The sequence below is a fragment of the Pseudorasbora parva genome, chromosome 20, assembly GCF_024679245.1.
Source record: "Pseudorasbora parva isolate DD20220531a chromosome 20, ASM2467924v1, whole genome shotgun sequence".
NCBI lineage: Eukaryota > Metazoa > Chordata > Actinopteri > Cypriniformes > Gobionidae > Pseudorasbora > Pseudorasbora parva.
The window spans coordinates 20,719,387-20,746,087 of record NC_090191.1 but is presented as its reverse complement, the minus strand read 5'-3'; the positions used below and the strand labels follow the sequence as shown (position 1 = coordinate 20,746,087).

Sequence of the window (26,701 nt, the reverse complement as noted above, 5' to 3'; positions counted from 1 at the left end):
ATGGAAGCTATCACTGAACATTTATTTAACAATAACAAAAGTACTATATTTTCTACTTAAATATTTTTTTTCATCTCTGTTTTTGTGTTTATTTAAAGCTGCTGTCAGTAACTTTTTTGTGTTCAAGATTTACAAATATTATACAACGACAATGTACAACATGAATCCATTTTATAAACCATGTTTTTGTCTTACCCTTAATCATTATGGTACACTTATAATAAGTATTTATATTTCAGGGCAGTCTGGTAGGTCCCTGCGTGATCCGCCATAGACATAAACAGAGAGAAGTAGCTCCGGTTGCAATGTTCTTCCGCAAGATGCATGCAGTTCTGTTTATTAACCACTAGAGCGCAAAAAGTTATGGACTGCAGCTTTAAAAGTTAAAAGTGAATTTGGGATGTACCTTAGTTGTCAGTTATAATCATCAACATTAAAAGAAAATAACATTTGAAATATATCAGTATGTGTATGAATGAAAATACCATAATAATACAAGTTTCCCTTTTTTAATTAGTGAAATAAAAACAACTTTTTGTTCTGCAACTGATTAAATGATAACCTGCAACCTTCCCTCTAATCTTTGTTTCAAAAGTGCTTTAGCCGCACATACTGGATATATCACACATTATCTCTGAAACTGGAAAGAAAACTAAATAGAGTGTAAATGGAGTAGCAGAAAACAACAAACCTAATGAAATATCACACCACATTCCTCTCAGTTTCTTGCTTTCCAACCATTACGTTAATAACTCACTGACTTAAATGATGAGAAAATGAAAATTTATAAGACTAGAAAGCAGAAAAAAGTCTAGAAAACTCAGCCAGAAATTAAATAAACTTAATCCAGCCTAAATAATAAAATAAAGGCGACTCACCAGCAGCCAAATTTGTTTCTCTTGCGTCCAAATGATATGCTCCCATGTATATGAAAACATAAAATACAATGCATATAATGAGTAGATAAAATGAATACAACATCACCTTGCGATGGTTAAAAGCTCTCACAACTAACATTCTGCTAGAAACTGACACTGGAATAATGCACAGGATGTTATAGGCTACACCACTGTCACAGATAAACCGGTTGAACAAGATAGGAGTAACTTTGTGTGACCGGGTGTTAAATGTTAATTATCCTGTTAGTTAAATGTCCTCTTAAATGCAAACCTGCTGTCTCTTGGTTTGCACTATACATATACATATACTGCTGTGCATATATATATATATGCAGTATATTTTTGGAGAAGGACCTGTGTATACACACACACACACACACACACACACACACACACACACACGGGGGTCCTTCTCAAAAAATTAGCATATTGTGATAAAGTTAATTATTTTCCATAATGTAATGATAACAATTACACTTGTATATATTTTAGATTCTTTGCACACCAACTGAAATATTTCAGGTCTTTTATTGTTTTAATACCGATGATTTTGGCATACAGCTCATGAAAACCCAAACCTTTGATACAGCACTCTGGGAACAGCCTATTCGTTCAGAAATTTCTTTCTGTGTCTTACCCTCTCGCTTTTGCAGGTGTTTAGAGTTAATAAGTTAATTCAGATGATTAGGTTAATAGCTCGTTTAGAGAACCTTTTCATGATATGCTAATTGTGATAATCCCATCTATGTATTTATAGTGGTACTCTGTTGAAGTTTAAAACTATTGGATCTGCCCAGAGCCACTCTGGATCCGCCATAACCAATCGCTAACGTTTGATCGTGATTGGACCGGTTAAAATTTTACCAGAGAAAACGCAATCCCAGATGGAGTACTAAAAGAAAATGAAAATTGAATGGAAGTAGGAGGGCAGAACCAGGTTATGATTTTATTAGTTATTAGTTTTAGATTTAGTTTAGACATAGTTTCCCCTATTAAAGCTGCTTCCGGAATGCTGCTGGATGTTTTGCCACCCAGTTTACTTGAGGGGGCGTGTCACTGCGCAAAAATGACATCAATCCATAAGCCTCGATAATCGAATAGGATATGAAGCATATAATACATTTAATCTGTTAATGTGACTTGATTATTTTTTTCCCTTCTCTCTTTATTTTAAGTATCTTTCTCTTGTTATTATCTTTTGTTTCTCTTTCTTTTAGAGAAGTTTACCTATAATCAAATTTGTGAAAATGTGTTCTTCATTTAAAAAGAAAACCAAACCAAATTAAATTGATGTCCTAGTTTTCAATTTCAGTATAGACCCACTTTGAAAAATCAGTGGAAATTTCTTACATCATTGGCCAGGAAACAAGATACTGTTTTGTGTATCTCAACCACCTTTTGTAAAAAAAAAATGAGGACAGTGTTGTCATACTATATGAGGAAAGTGGTCACAAAGGGAAAACTGTGAACTAGGTCACAAGCGAGGTAACAGTCCCTTAGTAATTTAAATAGGACTTCAGTAAATTCATCTTTCCGTCATTATTCATCATTGATTTATACATCTTTACCAACACAACTCAGATGAAAAAGAGTTCATTCAATTCTGAAATTCTGAATTGTTAAGAAAAAGTTCAGATAAGACATAAAGTAAAAAATCAGTTCATGTTTAGTGAATTTGTAACTGTTTACTTTTTTAATTTGTTTCTAAAGACTGTCACACTGTAAAAAAAAAAGAAAAGATTATTTCATATGTCAACATATGTACTTTAACTCAACAAAATAAGTTAAAGCTACACTGTGTAAATTTTTTAGTTTATTCCAACGCTATCTCACGACCAATTCGTACTAATTTTACGAGGTGGCTAATTCGTACTAATTGATACGACCTCACTCGTACGAATTCGTACGATTTGTCTAAACCCACGTGATGGGTAGGTTTAGGGGCGGGGTCAGGGGTAGGTCATTCGTATGAATTCATACGAATTTGGTAACTCGTAAAATATGTACGAATTAGCAAAAATCGTATGAATTCGTACGAGTGAGGTCGTATCAATTAGTACGAATTAGCCACCTCGTAAAATTAGTACGAATTGCCGTGAGATCGGGTTGTTTATTCTTAAAAACACTTAGTTCTTTCAAAAATGTATGTGCTCATTAATGTATATTTACTTATTTCAAGTAAAAAAGTATTCTCGTAAGTTTATAATATGCCATTGAAAATACATACGGGTGAGGGGTTCGAATGCCGGTCGCCATGTTGCCCCCCCATCTTGAAGGTACATTAGCCAAAGAGGGACATACCCGTAAATTCAAGCTTCGCCTTTCGCGTTTTAACACTCGATGGCACTGTGTCGAATGTGAAGAGGGGGATTGCCATGTTAATCTTGGACTAAATTGGCCACCGTAGGAGTTAAAACGAAATCAGAATTGAGAGGAACAGAAACTAATATTCACTGGATGGTCATATACCTTTACACCGCTAGATGGGGGAACATATCACACAGTGTAGCTTTAAGCTATGTTCAACTTTTTTATAAATCATACAAGATTCAATTTTTTTTTAAAAGTTCAATTTAATTTAATTTAAGTTGAAATTACTTAAAGAGTCAAGTTAATCGTACTTAAAAATGTTATGTAGCAAAAAAATGAAAATTAAATACAGTGAGTAGACTGTGTTAGACAGGTCACTAAGTAATTAGGACATTTATTGGGTTTATGTGAAGACAAGTTCACTTAAAATAAAAGTTATTTTTAAAGCCTAATACATAATGCAACTGAAACAGCCTTCAATGATATTGTAATGTTGAATGTCTATCAATAATGTACAAAAAAGTTCAAATTAGAAAGTTATTTCCTTTCCTTATTTGGAGAGTAACTGAAATTATTACAATATAAAAGCAAACAAATTCAGATCTTTTTAATCGTGATTAATTACGGAAAAAAGTTAATTTTTTTTTATTAATATGTTTATTGATTGACAGCACAAGTCTTTATACATAAAAATGCAGAGCTTGCTGTATATTTTACAGGTCTCTTGCAATGAGATTATCATAATGTGTGTTATACGTTATACAACTACTTAATTTATATAATGCTATAGATGCTGGTTAGATTTGCAACTGGGTCCATCTAGGGGCCCAAAATCCTTATTACAGTTCACTACAGTATATTTTCAAAATCTGAGAAGCAAGGTTAACCTGCTTATTCATGAACAATAGGCATATTCTTTTTATTGTCATTGTATGTTGTCACTTGTTATGTGGTTGTTAGCAAATATAAGCGCTAAAGACAAGAAACAGATATTGCCAGCTCACAGATTTTATTCAGCACTTCTCCTGATTCCTATCTAATCATTGTTTTCTTTTTCCTCCTATCACATTGCTACACAAAAGGATGTTGCCATTCGCCAAGCTATCCCCATGGAAACTAGAGAGATTGTTTGGGAAAGCCTGCTTCAGAAGATTCTTTTCCTTTTCATGATCTGGAGCTACTTTACAAATGAGCCTGACAGAAAAAAAAAAGAGTTTTTTTTTTTTAAATTATACAAGACCAAGGTCTGTAACCTAAACAAAATTTCAGATGTGCTGCCCGTGATAAGATCCAGTCATTTTTCTTCTGTGTTCCCGAGACAGCCTGGAAAAACGTGCATTTCATCTGAGGTCTACAGGGGGACAAAGAGTTGACAGTAAACAATTACCAGCATCTCTTCGTGTGGACTCAGTTCATTTCAACCTTGGAGTCACCAGCATAATGAGAAATGAGAGGCTTGCTAAGCAGGATTTTTTTTGTGTGTGCCTGGGTTTGGGCATGTAGAGAGAATGTTGTACAATAAAGACTGTTATGGAATGACAATGAGAATCTGGGCTCTCAGAATAATATAAGAGTATAACAGAGAGGTGTCAACTTCCTTTAAATTGTATCAACTCAAATTTTTAATTTCAATAAACTCAAAATTTTAAGGCAAACAGGTTACTTACTTTTTTAAGTTAAACCAACCAAAACCAACAATATTTTTTTACAGTGTACTACTACAACTACGTAGTATTATTTTGTGGGCTAATTCATTCTAAACCTTGTCAAATTTAATTTAAACTCTGGAACTGAATTTTAATGTGGCAAAAGGCATTCTCATTTCAGTTCAGAATGGCTCACAACTCTGTTAAGAATTAAATATTTTTAATGAAATCAATTGCATTTTTAGAGCTGAAACCCTACAACAGCCTAATGTTATACACTCAGAAAGGTAAAAGTGTTGCAATTCACTAAAAAAAATGACGTGTAACCGTATATACGTATATTGTCCCAGCACCCTATCTTTTTATGTCGGACAGGAGGGTTAGGCAAGATGGTTGTTCTTTCACAGCCAATCGTTCAGAAACTCCTGTGATGTTACGGCGAAAACGACGTAGTGTCTGAGTTTGCTTTGAAGTGAAGCAGCATTAGAGGTGGTAGGGGAATGCCTGTGTGTGTGGGTTGAGGTTCTCATTAAGATGGATAGTTTCACAGGAAGCTGCCGAGCCTTGATTATAGGATTGGGGGAGTCATGTCATTTGGGTGCTTAGTACTTGCCTTGCATCTCCAGGCAGCCTCCACACTTCAAATACAAATTCATGTGTGTTATATTCACCCACGTACCAGGCTTTCTTAGGACTCTTTGTGCTAATCAAAAGAGTAACACACAGAATCTGAGCGTATATGATGAAATGCTGGGAAAAGATATGTGATTGGTATACTGTATAACTATAGTGATCACATTTGTATTCATAGGTACGGTATTTGTGCATCAAAGCTACAGTATAAACACAATCTCATTGCATCTGTTTTATGATTTGTTGAATTGGTGGCTAATGAAACTACAATCTAATCTACTATGGAAAAATTTACTTTTAGGATTTCAAATACGGCTTCTACAATTCTGTCCATTTCTTTCACAAGCTGTCAAAGTATAGCAGCAAAAAAGGATCCAAAAAAGTGTACATGAAACAGATTCTTTTAAAATATTACAGAACAATGCTCTATTATCATGACACGCATATCCTATTTCTTTTCAAATTCAAAGCAAACCAAACTGGGTGCGGGATTAATCACAAATGTATTATCTTGCACAGCAAACCAAGCAGTGATAAAACACATCTTTGGAGTGGAGGTTTTGAGTTTACATGTCATGTTTAAAAGGAATACGGTAAAGGTAGACGGGTGTGGCTTTAGTAATTGTTGAGAAAAGGGAAAGAAGCTTTGTGCCTGTACACGTGAGCTGCTAAAATGGCACATATGATTTGTGATGTAAATATACATCCAAGATTTAGTTTTACACTTGTTTTTCATAATGCACTGTGATAAGCTCTGTGAAAAAAATGTGGGTATGATAAAGGGATGTAGAATACGATCACGCAGAATAAGGCATTAATATGAGCTTTATAAGTGCTAATAAACAGCCAGTATCCTAGTAACATGCATGCTAATAAGCAACTATTTAATAGTGAGAATTTGACCCTAAACTAAAGTGTTACTCATAATCCTTCAGAAATCATGCTGATTTGGTGCTCAAGGAACATTTCTTATTATTATTAATGTTGAAAACTAGCCTGACAAGCCAGACCCACATCAAGTTTTGTTCTGGAAACTCACCATTGACAAAGGCTCTCCCCGAGGGGCGGGATAAACGGTTGTCTTTCAAACTCCCTCTGCACGCGATAGGATAGCGCTACCACCAACCAGAGCAACGAAGGTGAAACGGAGCTTGTTGATAGATTAAACATTAGCCGTATCCGGTCGGCTAAATTCCAAACACATCTTCCCTTTTTAAGAATGACTAAAGACACTTTAAGTGCCGTTCTTTGTTCTTTTCTCAGAGAAAAGCCTAACTCCAAGTCTTCTAGAGTCGCGGTCAAAGCTGATTCGAAAGACCGCCGTTCGCCAGTTTCTGTGTTTACTAGAAGCACGCAAACGCAACTCGGCCGTCGTCATTATGGCCCCGCCCACCGACTCTATACACGATATGATTGGCCCGGCAAGAGTTAGGGGAAAACAGCTCAGAAGGGTATTGAGAGTTGCTAGACGACACTTGCGGGCAGATTAAATTTGCTGCCGCTAGGGTGCATCTAGATTTCTAGGCTAGTTGAAAACAGCTATGCTGCTTTATTTTTGTATGAAAATAATGGTAATATTTTTTTCAGGATCCTTTGATGAATAGAAAGAACATCATCTATTTAAAATAAAACATATATATTTATACAATTATAGATGTCTTTACAGTCATTGAAAAAAAATCTATTTAACTCATTCTTGGTGAACAAAAATATACTTTTTTTTTAGCAGGTGACAGCCGTATTGTAAACAAACTGCTTGACTGAAGTGAGATGCAATGGTTTTGGCTCATTTATTCATAACATGCATGCTGTGTAATGAATGAAAAAAAGAAAATAATGATCAAGAGGCTTTTCTTAGGTGGTGTTTGCTGGAGATCTGAGCTCAGAGACAGCCACCAATCAATATTTCCAAATGTATTTGTTGCTCATAGGACTTTTTACAGATGGCTATGATCTCAGGACCACAATGGGGCAGCATTGACTCATCTATCTTACTCTGTAGACTCTGAGCTTGTAGAATCGGAGCTTGTAATGCAGATGGATATTAATTACATAAATTGATGAGTGGGCAAGGACAGGGAAGAATCTTTTGTCATTCATTCATTCATTCATTCATTCATTCATTCATTCATTCATTCATTCATTCATTCACACAGTTATAATCGGTAAATAATTAACATTATTTAACAGTTTTTTAAGTGTCCTTATTAATTTTGTTGAGAAACATACCCATTAAAGTATACTCTCTTTAAGTACACTTACAGCAACACTATAGGTAACTTCACGCTGAATCCTACCTTGCTATTTGTTGGAAATAATACGTTTCACATGTCTGTCTATTGAACTCCCACTCCAAACCACCAGAGGGCACTGTCTACTGAACAGTGATCTCAGTCCACTTCCTGTGCCAATGACTTATAATGCACTACATAAGGTTTAAATCAAAGTTTGTGATATTAAATAGTATAGAAGAACCTGTAGGGTGGCAGTATTGAGCACGGGGTGCTGCCCTGTAGAGATCTATGCTACTTCTCTCTCATCTCAACATTACATATTCTAGTGATAACACAAACTAATAAGCAACAAACATACTAAGTTACAAGACACGTGCACAAAGTATTTCTGATGGAAATGCATCTTTTTCACTAACCACTCGCAGCCTGGTTTGACCAAGTGCGCCAAGTCATTAGTATTCTCTTCAGTAGTTTACTCTTGGCTCATAGTGTTTTCTTTAAGCAACATCAGTGACTGAAGCCAAAGTGTATTTTAAATGGTCATTGCCTGAGTGGACATAACTTAATCACAACTCAATTTCGATATAATTTGTCATATCTAGTTAGATGCCCTGTTGTCCAATGGCACTGCAAAAAGCATTTTTGGCCGATATGCTCTAAAATTATGGTCTTGGCTGGACAGCTCTGTAATTTCTCTTTATGAGTCTGCAGTGATGTTCACATGGAGACTGGCTTGGCTAGTCTTTCATTTGCTGGGTTTCAAGGTCGGTGAGCATCTGTGATTCAACTCTTTTGGATGTCAGTCAGTGTTTGCCATTATTTCTAGAGATCTGACATGAAAAACAAAACCAAGTGTTTGTATTCATAAGTATTTGTATTATTCCATAGGACGCATAAAAGAGTATAAGGCACATTCAATGAGAAAAGAGGGGCTTATCCTTCATAAAATGTTGATTATCCGCTTTGGGAGATCAATCTAAATATTATGAGCTGTTTTATGTCTTTGTGGTTTGCAATTTTTACAATCCCGTTACAAAAATTTGGAACATTAAATGAGAATACAGTCTCTTTCTTGTCATATCAACACAATAAGAGTTATAGTAGAAGTTAGCTGACTGTATTACAATTCAGCATCGTTGCTGTGACAGCCGACAGAAAGTATTCATTTTAATATTATAATTTAATAGATGCAGCTCAAGAGTTCCCAGTTAAAGAAAAATGAAAAACATCAGTCAGAAAAATATACAATTTATGAGTAACAAAAAGGAGAACTTAATATCACGGAAGACTGAATTTTAGCTTAATATGTTAACTTTTCAATGGAAAAATAAGCATATTTAAAATATACACAGATCAGGCATAACATCATGACCATTAGGTGACGTGAATTACACTGATTATCTCTTCATCATGACACCTGTTAGTGGGTGGAATATATTAGGCAGCAAGTGAACATTTTGTCCTCAAAGTTGATGTGTTAGAAGCAGGACATTTTTTTTTTGAGAGTTTGACAAGGGCCAAATTGGGATGGCTAGACAACAGGGTCAGAGCAACAAAAGTGGTCCAAGGAAGGAAATGTGGTGAATTGGCAACAGGGTCATAGGCAGCCAAGGCTCATTGATTCACATGTGAAGTGAAGGCTGGCCTGTGTGGTCTGATCAAACAGACAAGCTAATGTAGCTCAAATTGTTCAATAACTTAATGCTGGTTCTGATAGAAAGGTGTCAGAATACACAGTTCACTGCAGTTTGTTGCGTATGGGGCAGCATAACCCCAGACCGGTCAGGGTGCCCATGTTGACCCCCTGTCCACCACCGAAAGTGCCAACAGTGGGCATGTAAGCATCAGAACTGGACCACAGAGCAAGGGGAAAGATGGTGACCTGGTCTGATGAATCAGGCTTTCTTTTATGTTAAACAGTGATGTTATCAGCTTATTTTAATTTATCATATAGCGACAATGTTGGCAGATAAGTATCATAGTTTTTACAATTAATTAAGGCCCAGTCAATCAATTTTATTTAGATATTTAGTTGAAAAACTTAAATCGAAACTTTTGTGTCCCCAACTGAGCAAGTCAAGCCAAAGACGACAGTGGAATGGAACCAAAACGGAATAAACCATACTAAACTTGTGATCAGTGGGACATATCTTCATTTACAGCTACAAACTGATAACGGTCAGATAAGTACAGTTTAAACCATGCCAATGCAATTCTACTAATGCCAACATAATTTTTGAGTCTGTTTAAAAGAATGTTGTGATCAATGGTATTGAATGCAGCGCTAAGATCTAGTAGCACTAACAGAGAGATACAACCACAATGCGTTTTTTTTTTTTAAATAAATGGTTTATTTATAGCCAATTAAAGTTTTCGGTACATATCCTAATGTCAAGGATGAACTAATGATACTAAGAAGAGGATCTATGACCTCTGGAAGCATCTCTTTTAATAGCCTAGTCTGTATAGGGTCAGGCATACATGTTGTTGATTTTGATGATTTAACAAGTTTATTCTTCCTCTCCTATAGCAGTGATTTTTCCTCAGTGACACTACAATGCTCTGTCTAATGTGATACTGTAGCAGACGGCTGCATAGTTATGATTTTATTCCTAATATTATCAATCTTACTAGTAAAGAAGTTTATAAAGTCATTACTGCTGTGCTTTTTACAAACATCAAAAGTTGAAGCTTTATTTTTGTTAATTTAGCCACTGTATCGAATGAATACCTGGGATTAAGTTTGTTTTCTTCTAAGAGAGTCGAGAAACAAGTAGATCTAGCAGTTTTTATGGCATTTATGTTTGCAATCATACTCTCTTTCCACAAATTGCGAAAAACCTCTAGTTTTGTTTTCTTCCAGCTGCACTCCATTTTTCTGGCTGCTGTTTGCTCGTTGTACCAAGGCATTGGACTATTTTCTTTAATCTTCTTTAAGTGCCAGGGAGCAACTGTGTCTAAAGTGCTGGAAAAGAGAGAGTCATAAGTTTCTCTTGCAACATTGAGTTCCTCTAGGCTGTCTGGGATGCTGAGGAAGATTATTTATAAAGCAATCTTTAGTCACAACGGTTATAGTCCTGCCATATTTGAAGCGAGGGGATGGCTTTGCAGCCTTAGCTAAATTAAGTATACATGATACTAGTTAATGGTCTGGGATGTCATTGCTCTGCTGCAGAATTTCAACGGTATCAACATTTATTCCATGAAAAAGTAATCATAAAATGTTTAAAATATGATTACGGCGATGAGTGGTCCTGATGTGTGTTGTCTAACTCCAATAGAGTTTAAAATGTCTCTAAATGCCAATCTCAATGCATCTTTTTCAATGTCTACATGGATATTAAAATCACCAACAATTAGTACTTTATCTGCAGCCAGTACTAACTCTGATAGAAAATCAATGAATTCTTTGATAAAGTCTGTATTGTGCACTGGTGGCCTGTATACAGTAGCTAACAAACATGTGATTTACCATTTACACTACATAACATTACATAAAGCACCAAAACTTCAAATGAATTATATTTGAAACTAGACTTCTGAGTAATACTGAAGATATCAATATAAATTACAGCAACACCTCCCCCTTTACCTTTCAGACACGGTGTTTGGACTCATTTAAAGTAATGTGGTCGTCAGGTTTTAGCCAGGTTTCTGTCAAACACAGCACATCTAGGTTATGCTCTGTAATCATATCATTAACAATAAGCGCTTTTGGAGAAAGATGTAACAGTAGGATCCACTGGGGGCGAGGTTGAGAACCCGAGTGCAGTCTTTTTATTAAAGCTTAACATAAATCCAAACATAAACAAAAGACTTGGCAAAATAACAAAAGACTCAACTTGACTATACTTGCCATAAACTTGACTAGACAAAACACTTGACTACAACATACAATAACTGACCAAGACTATGGCAAACATGAGGGCTTAAATACACAAGGGCTAATGACAAGACAGGGACACCTGTGAACAATGGTTAACCCATAAACCAATGACAACATGACAGGAACACATGAGGGCAGTCACATGACACGGGAACACAAGACAAAACCAGGAAGTGCATAACATGACAGTGAACATGAAAACCTAAAAACATGAACCTACACTTAAATACCCTGTAACAAAAGGGATCAAATATTCAGCAACCTGAGCTTTATCATATGCTCATCTGTATTATATCTGTTGTTTATTTGTTGGACATCAATTATATTTTTACTGTTGAATAGTTTTGATGTTTTTTTGTATTTACTAATTTGTGGAACAGACAGAGTATCTATGTGATAATATCTAGGGGAAAGAGTCTCTATGTGCTCGCGCACGTGCACCCTACCGGGAGAAGAGCCCGTACGGCCCATACAAGGACCTTCCTCTCTTATTAACGTCAAGTCGAGCCATACTCGAAAAAAACTCTACTAAACTTTTGAACTCCGAGAAACCGGAAGGAGTATTTTTGACACAGAAATACTCCATCAAACGTCCAACATTAGTTTTTTGAAACTTTGTCTATATTTAGGATGGGAATCCAAGTCTTTAACAGTGTAAAAAGCTCAGTATGCATGAAACAGCATTTCACCCCCCTTTAAATGTTTTTTTAAAAATATTAAAAACATCACAGAGTTCTTTGTGATGGGATAAATTAAACATAATATGTGGTGACGTATTGCAATCGTGGAATCATGTTGCATTGTTGTATATGAAGCTTCCTAAATGAAGTAGACTTGGTAAAAATCGAGGGAACAAGGGTCTGTCCGTCTAAACTTCCCTTGTCCACGTCACAAAGTGGAAGACACTCCACTCCACTCGTCCAAATCGTCCCACTCTTGGGGTAGAGGTAGACTACCACGGCGCCGGGTTCTTCGACCCTCAGGAGATTGCCGCGGAGGGGGGGTAATGTTACAAGCACGCCAGGCTCCACCCTCTCCCAGACACAACACTTACCCTGCGTCCCAATTCGCATACTATCCATCCTAAATAGTATACGAAAATAGAATTAGTATGTCCCAAATCGTAGTATGTTGAAAAGAGTATTCCAAAGATTCCCGGATGGTTTACTATTTCCGGTCCGAATTCACAGTATGGATCGATGGGCACTCTAACGGCTGATATTGCCCACAACCCATTGCGAGTTGGACGAGGATTCGATTAGAACTACAAACGCGGATAAAAAGCGTTAAAAAACTACAAACATGACGGATGTGCGAGTTCGATGGTTAAGTAGAGAAGTTTAGATAAAGGGGTTTGAGTGACCCTATCAATATTTAACCTGACAAAAATATATTTATTCAGTGTTGTCCACATTATATTTCACCTGCAGCAGCATTGTGAACTTTTGTAATGACATTTTTGGCCATTAACTTTTAAATGCATCATTATATTCAAACTGCAAACACATGAGGAGAGTCTCTGCATTAAAGACCCACAAATGGCAGATCAACGAGCGGCTACATTTCTCTCCGATACGGTAGGAGATTAATCTGAATGTGGAGGATTTGAACTGTGACGAATCTGACGATGATTGACAGGGCAGATAAACGGTGACGGGATGCACGTAACTAAGCGACAGAGTCCGTTAAAGATGGCGAAGTAGTATGTCCCGAAGCTTGCATACTTTTCTGCTACACACTCAAAAGTATATACTTTTTCTTCACAAAAAGAGTACATACTTTTAGGACGTAGTATAAGTAGGCGAATTGGGACGCAGCATTACAGTCCCCAGAGTACTGATCACACACACCTGCACTCCATCAGCACGCCAATCACCACCAGCACTTAAGCCCCGCTCACGCATTCAGTCACTGTCCGGCCTCGTTTGCACATGCTACTGCTTATGCTCACTACCACTGACTCACCTATATACTTACCTGTGTCTCCTTGTCTCCCGCGTGTTTCCATGTCTTGTCTCCTGGCTGTCTCCAGTGTCTAAGTCTGCCATCCCGCCATTCATCTGCAACACAGACGTATCGTATTACCCTCTTTTCATTCTACCCGGATTCATCCTGCCTACAATCATCTCTGCAATACTCATCCTGGTTCAATAAACTCTGTGTTTCACTGTCTCCAGTTCTCTGCGCCATCTCTGTTTGTAACACCACCATTATTAATATGTTATAGGTTAATAATTTTAAAATTCTACATTTAAATACAAACTTAAATACATTGCCCCCCCCCAAATAAATTAAAAAAAAAAAATAATAATAATATATATATATATATATATATATATATATATATATATATATATATATATATATATATATATATTAAATTTGGGGGGGGGGCAATGTATTTAATTTATATATATATAATAATAAAAATCAGAACAAGGAACACCAAGTAACATAAAAAAATACTTTTCTTAAAATGTAACTAAGTGACACAATTAGTTTATTTTTAAGGGAGTAACACCATATTATAATGCATTACTTTTCAAAGTAACTTTTCTCAACACTGTCAGGGTGCTTTGACTTGAACTCGGATGCACTCAGGTGGGCTTGTACTCGAACTTGACATGAACTTGGAAAATAAATAACAACATTAAGGACTTGGATTCGACAAGGTGGACTCGAACACAACATGATGATTATCTTCCCTCTCCTTATAAACAGCTTAAATATATTAAGTGTTGAATCAGGCTGTCAGCCACATTTCTGTTTTCTTCCAGAGCTTAGAAGTGAGTCACTGAATTACCAGCTGCTGCTTTTTTATGAGGTCCAGCATTATGAATCATCTTATTATCGGTGTGAATGACATTGCACACATTATTACTCTAACATATGTCTTTATATTACATGGCACTGAATACATAATTGTGATTGGCCAGTTGCAACAGTTGCACTTAATTATGATTTCTTTCAACATGGGGACAGGAGAGATGTCAGTTATTAAATGGGAATACGAAGTAACTTGAGTTACTTATTTGAAAAAGTAACAGATATTTTGTTGTAAATTTAAAAGTAATGCATTACTTAGTTAATTGGAAAAAGTAATCGGATAACATAACTCCAGTTACTTGTAATATGTAACCCCCAACACTGCATCCCAATTAAAAAATAGGTAACATAAAAATTTGGAAAACAATAATTTTTTTTTTCCATTTATTTTAAAAGTTACCCTAGTAAAAAAAGTGTGCTTAATTGTATTGTATACACACATGTATACTTGCAGATAATAAATAATAAAATAAAAGGCCACTTAATTGTACTTATATACTTTCAAGACTTAAGCATACTTTTAAAAAAATGCACATTGTAACAATGTAACAACTTTTTTTTTTTTTTTTACTTTAAAGTACATTTTAATGATTGTTTTAACGTGATAATCTTTTGCCATGCATTAAAACATTATGACACTTATTTTGATGATTAAAATAACATGGACCTACCACATCACAAGTACTTGATTAGCTAGGCTATACACTGTAAAAAATGATTGTGATTTTAACGGTCAAAGGTTGTAAAAATGCTACAGTTAAAAACTGTTATTTGGTTAACACAAAGTTTCCTTACTATATACGGTGAATAACTGCAGTAGATCTAACCTTATGCCAGTGAAATTTACAGAAAAACAATGTAAATTCCCAACAGAAAATTATAGAAAACCCAAAAGCAAATATTTTTTGTTTCAATCACAGTGACATTTTGTAAACTATTAAACAGAATATTTTGTTATATTTACAACATGTGATTATAATAAAATTTTATTTGATAAAACTACAAATATTGGTATTAAAAACCTGTACGTTTTTTGAGAAAATACTGTAAAAACTAGTTTGTTAATTTGACATGCAACTATTGTTGACAATTACAATTTTTTGTTAATCTTAAAAATGTAAGTCACTTTACACGTTTATGCATTTAAAAAATGTCTAAACATGTATTTGTATTGCATATAAATGTTCCATGCATTTGGATTATGTAATTTTAACAAACAAATTAATCAACTTACTAAGAATCACTATCTAAGAATCAGTAATAAAAATCTTATTTGTAAATCATTTATAAATGAAACAGGTAAGATTTATTGAATTATATTAATAAACTGAATGTGACTGATTAATCCCAGTTACACATAAATTAAACAGTTAAGATTTATGTAATAGTACACAGAAAAATCACAGCCGTTAAATGAACACTTCCTAGTGTTCATGTGTGTGCTCACTAATGAGTTAAAGTACCATTGAAGCAGTGTTGAAGTTAATGAGATAATTAAGAGATGATTGAGCATTAATGATGAACACCTGATGATAATAAGCACAATCACTGAAGGAAAGAGAAACACGAGAACTACAGCTGACTTCAGCCACAGCTGTAGATGAAATCAACTGAAGATAAAAGAAGACATTAAATCTCTGAAGATCTCAGCAGAGGAGGATTAAACAACTCCACAAACAGCATTACCAGCTTCACACATTACCAACCAGACTGATTTTATTTCTGTGGATGTTGATGTTTTATTGAAAATAATAGTTTTATTTGAAGTCACCATGATGGTGAGAAGTGTTTGCTTTAGTTGGGCTCTTGACCCTTGACTCGCCAACATCAGTATTCTGGCTGCTTTAACTGTGTTTATAAAGCACTTTAGTTACTGCATGGAAAGCCACGAAAACACATGGTCAGATGATTTGTCTCTTTGTTCATGATTATATAATCATCATCATCTAGTCATTGCTGGTCTTGTTCAGAGTCTAAGACTCTGTTTATGTGTTATTAATTTTGTTTAATCATAATAGTGGCCAGTTGATTCTATAGCATGAGCACTGTTGTGGCACTCTAATATGCAGAATTAAAAAAAAAATAGTGCACAAAAGGTTTAAGTCTATGGCAATCATTAGACACAAATAGATATCAAGAATCAGTGTATGAATCTCAACAATGGTGACAATCAATGAAAAGCTTAATGCTGCAGTGCATGCTGGGTACCACCAATCAAAACTCTCCAATGAGTCCCAGCATGCATTGCGGCATGAATAAATTATGCATCTGAATTGTGTTTTTTTTTTTTTTTTGTCACCATTGTAGAGATGCAAACACTGATTTTTGATGTCTGTGTTTGTCTAAATAATGCCGTAGATTAAACCTTTTTTTTTGGTCCTTCAAGTTGTTTGATTGCTACAACAATGCATGAGTTTATAATGTAAACCACATGGCTTTTATTACGCATGCTACACAATTAACACATTACCTCTATAACCAGAGCATTAGAATCTGAATGAGTTTAGTGATTCAGCCACTACATGATGATTAATATAATCATCATTAAAGAGCCTAATCACCTGGCCATGGTTTTTGACTTTCAATGCCATAACAAAAGTGCTTTACAAACACAGTTATAGCAGCCAGAAAACTAATGTTGGAGAGTCCAGGGTCAAGAGCCCAACTAAAGCAAACACTGCTCACCATCATGGTGACTTCATATAAAACTATTATTTTAATTAAAACATAAATTACAACAATAAAATCAGTGTGGTTAGTAATGCATGAAGCTGGTAATGTTGTTTGTGGAGTTATTTAATCCTCCGATGGGATCTTCAGAGATTTAATGTCTTCTTTTATCTTCAGTTGATTTCATCTACAGCTGTGGCTGAAGTCAGCTGTAGTTCTCGTGTTTCTCTTTCCTTCAGTGATTCTGCTCATTATCATCAGGTGTTAATCATTAATCCTCAATCATCAATTAATTATCTCATTAACTTCAACACTGCTTCAATGGTACTTTAACTCAGTAGTGAGCATACACATGAACACTAGGAAGTGTTAATTTAACATGGGTGTTTTTCTGTGTACTTTACATAATTCCTATCTGTTTCATTTACGTATAACTGGCATATATCAATCATCTTTAGTTTATTAATTTGTCTATGTAAAAATAATCCAAATGCATTGAAAATGTATACGCAGTTTACATACATAAATATTATGCTTTACATTTTAATGTAATACTTACTGGTTTTCTATTTATTTTTAATAAAAATGAAAAAAAAAACTGTGCCTCCTCTAACCACAGACTTAATTTTGAATTTCATAGTGCGCATAGTTTCATAATTCTCTGGTAACCACAGCTGCCAGCATTTTCCTGTAAAAATAACAGTTTTTTTGTAGTTTTTTTTACAGTGTACACTGTAAAAAAGATCCCCATAAAATTTACGGTAAAAAACTGGCAGCTGTGGTTGCCAGAACTTTACCGTAAAAAATACGGCAGTAACGTTTAAGGTTTTACGGGACGGCAGCATATAATTTAAAGGTTTATAATGTAATAATTACGGTTAAAAAACATTTATTTTACAGTTCAAAACAGTATAATTTAAAGGTTTATACATTTTATTTTATTTTACAGTAAAATACCGTTAAATTTACAATTTTTCGAAGTGAAAAAGAACAGGTCATTGTGTAATTAACAGTGAAAAAACGTAAATTGACATTCCCAGAATTCCCCACGTGACACTTCACATTTGATGCATTTTCATTGAATTAACTATGTTTCTTCTTAGTTTTTTCTAATCACTTATGTACATTAAGGTTTTATGTTACATCTAATGTTGTTAAATTAATGTTTATTGCATTTTTAAAACATCATGTGTGCTACCATGATGGTGTTTGGTGTTTAGTGTTTGTGTGTGCACCTTCTATATGTTAATATTGTCCCTCCAAAAGCTGCGTGTGATGAGCTTTGATTCATCATGTGATTCTCATCACCACTATAATTGGTGATTGTCAAATTATATAAAAGGAAAATAACAGATATTAGCATTTCAATTGCTTCAATTGAAAGTTGGTAATTTAATATTTCGGTTCAATATTTTTTTTTTTACCATTATTGTTTTATAGTGTACTGTGTACACATAATTATTTCTATATAAACTTTCAAATTATAGGGTTTTTAACTGTAAAATAAACCAGTTTTAACCGTAATTACCTCATTATAAACCTTTAAATTATATGCTGTTGTCCCGTATAACCTAAAACGTTACTGCCGTATTTTTTACGGAAAAGTTCTGGCAACCAGAGCTGCCAGTTTTTTACCGTAAATTTGATGGGTATTTTTTTACAGTGTATTTTAACTGTAGTGAAAAACATTTTAACTGTAGATTAACATTTAAAGTTAGTATATTTTAAATGTACTGAAATAAAAAATCATAACAAAATGTAATTATAAATATATTTAAATACATGGCATACAGGTTTCAATAGAAATTATATTAAAGTACCATAAATGCTACACTTTGACAATTAAAAAGTACTCCTAAAGACCCCGTGGTAAGGTGTCTGATACATTGACTTTGCAACATGATAACCATGTTGCCATGTATTGCCATGGTATGCCATGTATTGGCACTGCTGGGTCGGCAGTGGCTCAGTTGTTCATGTAGATTGTCTACAAACCGAAAGGTTGGTGGTTCGATCCCCGGTTCCACCTGACCAAGTGTCGAGGTGTCCATGAGCAAGACACCTAACCCCAGCTGCTCCCGACGAGCTGGATGGCGCCTTACATGGCTGACATCGCCGTCGGTGTATGTATGGGTGAATGTGAGGCAAAATGTAAAGTGCTTTGGATGGCCATAGGGTCTGTTAAAAGCGCTATATAAATGCAGTCCATTTACCATAACGATGAGCCTTTTTCAGTGAGGGGAGGCGGGGCTCATTTGCATAGTCATGATCTGCATACTAAATGAAGCAAGGGTGTAAAGCTATTTTAATGCATGAATAATTTTTCACAGAAAAACAAGACGTTTAAATATGCCATTTTGTTAATCAAATAGGTGTTTTAATAAGTGATCAAAATATTGAAATGGGGACTTTAAGCTAATTACATTTAATATAAATTTAAAACAACACATTTTTAGTAAATTGAAAATAATTCGCAATTAAGGGTCTGAAAATATTACAAGTGTATTCTTTTATCATTTCCGTAGTCTTAAAAAAGTATATGTTACTTATTTTTTCACAAGGGTATATAGGCTAATATAAATGGGACCTTAACATGCACTGCATTAGAGGCACGCCCCAGGTGTAAAACTTTTAATGTGGAAAAACTTTCTTATTGCACCTTTAAATTGATGTCACAATCGGAAAATGTGTACTGCATGCAAACACGCATTTCTGTGATTGGCCACAGCGTTGACCTCATCCTCCTCCGCAGCTCCTCCCCCAGTCTTCCTTGCTTCAGGACCATCATCACTCGCATCTTTAGAGCGTCAGCACGCCACAGCACATTCTGTACATCCAGAAGACTCCAGCTCCATCCTGATACAGCAGGCTTGAAGCTTCGAGATTACAGTAATGGAGAGCTTGCTGGATAACCCAATGAAAGCCGTGCTTTATCTCAAAGAACTGACCACTATTGTACAAAACCAGCAGAGTCTGATTCAAACCCAGCGGCAGCGGATCGACGAGCTGGAGAGGAAGGTTGAGGATCTGATCGGCGAGAATCGTCAGCTGAGAGATCCGCATCAATACCACCACCATCATCCGCACCACCACCACCACCACCCACCCCCGCGAACCAGCAGCCCTCAGCCGGCCGCTCATCCGCACCAGCATTCGGCGACTCACGTTCAAGCCCAGCCGCAGCAACAACAGCAGCAGCAGCCGTCCAAACAACCGCAGCATCCTCCGGCAGCTCCCATCCATCACCCGCAGCATCTGCAGCTGGTGCCTACCTCTCCACCGACTCTAAAAGCGACCCAGTCCAGCCCGGAGTCCGCGGAGGACGAGAAGAGAAGCCCGTCCTGCAAATCTCTGGTTCCGCAGACACCTTCGACACTCTGCCGGTCCGTTGGACTCGCCAGGAAACCGGAGTGAGTAAAAACCACACGCGCAGTACATCACACACTCTATTACCCTGTGATCATGCGGCATTTGTATGCTTTCAGAAATCCATACACTACAGTGTCTATGCCAAAAAGGAAATGATATCCCCCTTGAAGGTATTAGCCTATAGTCTTTACAAATTCCCAATGACTTATAATTAATAATACACAGTTGAATTAATATTATAACTAGCTATAACCACATGTTAATGGATACATGTTAGAAATTGAGAATACATAATAATACATAATAATAATATTTGAATTTCAATTAACTTTCAAACATCAAATACAACTCAAGACGCTTGTGCTTCAATAAAAACACTAATTACAAACAATCAAAGTATTATATGCAATGCTAGAGTATTGCGAATGACATGATAAATACCTTTAGAAAGCATTACATACACTGTAAAAAAAATCCCCGTAAAATTTACGGTAAAAAACTGGCAGCTGTGGTTGCCAGAATTATACCGTAAAAAATACGGCAGTTACGTTTTAGTTTTTACGGGGCAACAACATATAATTTAAAGGTTTATAATGTAATAATCACGGTTGAAAACCGTTTATTTTACCATTCAAAACTGTACATTGTAAAAAAATACCCATCAAATTTATGGTAAAAAAACGGCAGCTGTGGTTGCCAGAACTTTACCATAAAAAATACAGCAGCAACGTTTTAGATTTTATGGGACAGCAGCATATAATTTAAAGGTTTATAATGTGGTAATTACGGCTAAAAACTGTTTATTTTACAGTTCAAAACCATATAATTTGAAAGTTTATATTGTAATAATTATATGTACACAGTGCACTATAAACAATTACGGTAAAAAAATATTTAACTGAAATAATATTAAATTACCAACTTATTGAAATGCTAATATCTGTTATGTACCTTTGATATAGATTGACAGCCACCAATTACAGTGGTGATGAGAATCACATGATGAATCAAAGCTCATCACACGCAGCTTTTGGAGAGACAATATTAACATATAGAAGGTGCACACACAAACACTAAACACCAAACACCATCATGGTAACACACATGGCTTTTTAAAAAATGCAATAAACATTAATTTAACAACATTAGATGTAAAATAAAACCTTAATGTACATAAGTGATTAGAAAAAACTAAGAAGAAACATTGTTAATTCAATGAAAATGCATCAAATGCGAAGTGTCACATGGGGAATTCTGGGAATGTCAATTTACGGTTTTTCACTGTTAATTACACAATGACCTGTTCTTTTTCACTTCGAAAAACTGTAAATTTAACGGTGTTTTACTGTTAAATAAAATAAAATGTATAACATTTGTAAATTATACAGTTTTAACCTGTAAAATAAATGGTTTTTAACCGTAATAATTACAGTATAAACCTTTAAATTATATGGTGCTGTCCCGTAAAACCTAAAACGTAACTGCCATATTTTTTACGGTAAAGTTCTGGCAACCACAGCTGCCGGTTTTTTACCGTAAATTTTATGGGGGAAAACTGTTGTTTTTACGGGAAAACGCTGGCAGCTGCCGTTACCAGAGAATTATGAAACTATGCACACTATGAAATTCAAAATTAGGCGTGGTTAGAGGAGGCACTGTTTTTTTTTTTTTTTTTTTTTTTTTACATAAATATAAATATAAAACCAGTAAGTATTACATCAAAATGTAAAGACTAAAAGAAAAAAGGAAACAAAAAGCATAAGATTTATGTATTTATATTGCATTTTACATAAACAAAATAATAAACTTAATGTGATTCATATTTCTAAGTATACACAGATTAAACGGGTAAGATTTGTGTAATTGTATTAATAAACTGAATGTGATTGATATATGCCAGTTATACGTAAATTAAACAGGATGGAAAAGCACACCAAAAAATGCTCATGTTAAATTACCACTTCCCGGTGTTCATGTGTGTGCTCACTACTGAGTTAAAGTACCATTGAAGCAGTGTTGATGTTAATTAGATAATTAAGTGATGATTGAGCATTAGTGGTGAACACCTGATGATAACCATGATGGTGAACAGTGTTTTCTTTAGTTGGGCTCTTGACCCTTATCTCTTTCACATTAGTTTTCTGGCTGCTTTAACTGTGTTTGTAAAGACCTTTTGTTATAGCATGGAAAGCCAAGAAAGAAACATGGCCAGGTGATTTGGCTCTTTAGTGATGATTAAATCATCGTCATGTAGTGGTTGAATCACTGAGCTCACTCAGATTCTAATGCTCTGGTTATAAAGGTGATTAGCCGTATGTGTAGAAATATTCATGTGGTTTGCAGTATGATAGCCAGTATGATTGTTGTAATCAAACAATATGCAGGTTTATAAAAAAAGTTTTAAACTACAGCATAATTTAGACACACACAGACATCAAGAATCAGTGTATGTGTCTCTACAATGGTGACAAGCAAAAAAAAATTAGATAAACATCTACTCTTAACATGAAACAAGCTACTATAAAACGTCACAAGAAAAACAGCAAAAGTAAAAAAAAAAAAGTTGTCAGAATCAAAGAAAATTTGTCAATTCAGATGGATAATTTATTCATGCCGTAATGCATGCTGGGACCCATGGGAGAGTTTTGATTGGTGGTACCCAGCATGCACTGCAGCATGAAGCTTTTCATTGATTGTCACCATTGTTGAGATTTATACACTGATTCTTGATATCTGTTTGTGTCTAATAATTGCCATGGATTAAAACCTTTTGCACACTTTTCTATTTTATTAGCTCTGCATATTATTAGATTGCCACAACATTGCTGAAACTCATGCTGTAGAACGAAATAGCTAGTTGGCCACTATTATGAATAAAACAAAATTAACACACATAACAAGGACCTTAGACTCTGAAAAAGACCAGTGATCACTAGATGATGATTATAGCATCATGAACATAGAGCCAAATCACCTGGCCATGTTTTAGCTTTGCTTTCCATGCCATAACAATAGTGCTATAAACACAGTTAAAGCAGCCAGTAAACTAATGTTGGAGAGTCAAGGGTCAAGAGTCCAACTAAAGAAAACACTACTCACCATCATGGTGACTTCAAATAAACCTATTATTTTCATTAAAACATAAATTACACAAATAAAGTCAGTCTGGTTAGTAATGTGTGAAGCTGGTAATGCTGTTTATGGAGTTGTTTAATCCTCTGCTGAGATCTTCAGAGATTTAATGTCTTCTTTTATCTTCAGTTGATTTCATCTAAAGCTGTGGCTGAAGCCATTCGTAGTTCTCATGTTTCTCTTTCTTTCAGTGATTCTGCTCATTATCATCAGGTGTTCATCATTAATGTTCAATCGTCTCTTAATTATCTCATTAATGTCAACACTGGTTGAATAGTACTTTAACTCAGTAGTGAGCTTCTCATCTGAGAATCTTACCTGTTTCATTTTTGTTTGATTTACAAATAAGATTTTCATTAAATTTATTAATTTGTTTGTCAAAATTACATAATCAAAATGCATGGAACATTTATATGCAATTCAAATACATATTTAGACATTTTTTAAGTGCATAAACTTGTAAAATTACTTAAATTTCTAAGAACAACTGACTAAAACATAAGTTTTTACAATATTTAGATATCAAATTAACAAAATAGTTTGTACAGTATTACAGTAGTTCTCTGTTGTTGATACCAATATTTGTAGGTTTAACAAACAAATTTGTTCATAATCACATGTTGTTGTAAATATAACACAATATTCTGTTTAACAGTTTACAAAAGTTCATTGTGATTTAAACAAAAAATATATGTTTTTGGGGTTCTAATAATATTCTGTTGGGATTTTACATTGTTTTTTTGTAAATGTTACAGGCATAAGGTTAGATCTATTACAGTTATTCACCGTATATAGTACGAAACCTCTCCTACGGAAACTTTATGTTTACCAAATAACAGTTTTTAACCGTAGAATATTACAACCTTACACCGTTAAAATCACGGTCATTTTTTAGAGTGTACTTGGAAAAAAAGGTCAGTGGGATGCAGACATGCAGTTCTCAGTTTAAGGGGCTATTTTTATCTGATCTTTTTGTTGATGTAACCTATACTCAGGATGACTCAGTCATATTAATTCAACATCCAGTATATTTAGATATTACCATATTAAGCATTAGCCTCAGCTAAAAAGGCTTAAAAAATTTGTAGGCTGTAGAAATGTTACAAAAGTGTACATAGGAATAGGAATCCCCACATCACAATTATGATGAATTAGGGATTCAAGTTTTATTTATTTAAAAAAAATAATAATAATATGACAATTATGATCACCAGCAGCAAATATTCCAGTAGAACATCAAATTCAATTTTAATCTTAAATGCTTAAGTCTTCATTTTAAAACTTCTATCCAAAACATACCAGTGGTTTACAAATTTCCAGGGTTTTAGGACGGGTTTTAAAGACTCCTAAATTCCTACAGGATTTATAGCATTAGCAATGCCAATGTGTCATTATAAGCGCTTCTAAAAAAAACTATGACAGTGTCAATACATTGCACTCGTTATTATGCTGTGCTTATAAGTGCAATTACATCAGAAGGACACTTTTATGAACCATATTACAACGACCTAGAAATCTTTTATTTTATTCAATTGCTTTATACACAAGCTTCGGCAGAATGATGAATATTAATGATACACTGACAATCAACTGGACGTGAGTGTACTCTATTTTCTGGGTCTTTTAACACACTGACTGGCTGTCGTCAACCCACAGAAAACCAACTCATGCTGATTGCCTCAGCAAATCCTCTTTAATATCAAAGGCTTATTTTAGGACTCTTTCTATGAAATCTGCTGAACAAATAATATCCGGCTTTATCCTGCTGTGGTGTTGTGGAGTAACTGGACTGATGACATGTACAATCTGAAAGTGAGACAGTAAAATAATTGTCTTGAGGTATTAACGTGCAACCTGATTAAGATAATATCTGGGACAAAATACTGTAGAAAGTTATTAAACCAAATCAGTTGAGTCGTAGAAGATATTAAAGGAATATTCCGAGTTCGGTATAAGCTGACAGCACTTGTTGTGGAAACACAGTAAATAATTTAACTTGTTGCTCCTTTTCTTAAAAAATAAAAATCTAGCTTGCTGAATGAGGCCAGTCCATAAACGGTAAAAATACATACTGTTTCAGTATAGCCACAAGATGTAAACAATATGCATTGCAACATGCAACAAAATTCCTTGCTGTTTTTTTTTTTCAATTGGAAGTTTATATCTAGTACAACTTTGTTGCCATGAAAACATGATACTAAAAACAAAACAAAAAAACAACAACAACAACAAAATTATATCATACTACAGAGCCCTGCACATGATGTGGGAAAAAATATGAATATTGTGGCCACGAATTCTTACCCACCCATGGCTTACGAATATGTGTGCACATTTCATTATTTAGTTCCTTCATTGTACATAATTGTGTATAGCGTTAACACAAAGTTAATGCAATTTTAACGGCACTAAATGTATTAACTCGCGATTAATGCAGCTCGCGTTTTCTGTTTGATCAGTGGCATAGCTCGTAGTTGGAAAAATCGAGATAAGCCATAGACATAAAGGATGCAGCAGCAAACATTAATAGGAAAAGAAAATGGTTAACATTTATATTCTAAACCAAAAGTTCCGTTATTGCCCATAAGCTACCACACTGTACAACATTATTATGAGTTTATTGAAATTGAAATTTTGAGTTAATACAATGAACATTTTTTGAGATTCAACAACCTTTATTAAAATATTATTAAAAGGTTTTTTAAGCATATTGGGTAATTGTGTGTGTTTTATTTCTGATGATGTAGTGAAACATGCCAAATAGTGCTATTTTCATGATTTATCATTTTTTTTATGTGGTTCAGATGCAAAAATATTTTGAGTTTCTTTTTATTAAACAAATTTCCTTCATTGTATCAACTCAAATTTTTAATTTCAATAAACTCAAAGTTTTAAGGCAACCAGGTTTCTTACTTTTTTAAGTTAAACCAACAAAAAACAACCAAAAATTTTTACAGTGCATATTTTCTGTTTAACCTTTATTAGACACCAGGTCGAAAGAAAAGTGTGTTTTTACACCGAGCACATTTTCTGCAGTCGGAGTGCATATATCTTTATATCATGTCATATATCATGTCAAGTACAGGGCGTAGTAGT

General features: G+C 34.7%; 2 protein-coding genes across 5 annotated transcripts in view; one reads left to right on the top strand and one right to left on the bottom strand.

Moving 5' to 3' along the window:
• Positions 1-2,528, bottom strand: part of LOC137049528 (beta-1,4-N-acetylgalactosaminyltransferase 3-like) — a 42,875-nt gene extending 40,347 nt beyond the window's left edge. For both annotated transcript variants that reach the window (XM_067428068.1, XM_067428069.1), the window contains exon 1: positions 879-2,528. In XM_067428068.1, coding sequence (XP_067284169.1) covers positions 879-1,017 — 139 coding nt within the window. In that variant the 5' untranslated portion in view covers positions 1,018-2,528. The remainder of the gene's footprint in view (positions 1-878) is intronic.
• A 17,332-nt stretch (positions 2,529-19,860) lies between these two features.
• Positions 19,861-26,701, top strand: part of iqsec3a (IQ motif and Sec7 domain ArfGEF 3a) — a 177,139-nt gene continuing 170,298 nt past the window's right edge. For all 3 annotated transcript variants that reach the window (XM_067428474.1, XM_067428473.1, XM_067428475.1), the window contains exon 1: positions 19,861-20,514. In XM_067428474.1, coding sequence (XP_067284575.1) covers positions 19,997-20,514 — 518 coding nt within the window. In that variant the 5' untranslated portion in view covers positions 19,861-19,996. The remainder of the gene's footprint in view (positions 20,515-26,701) is intronic.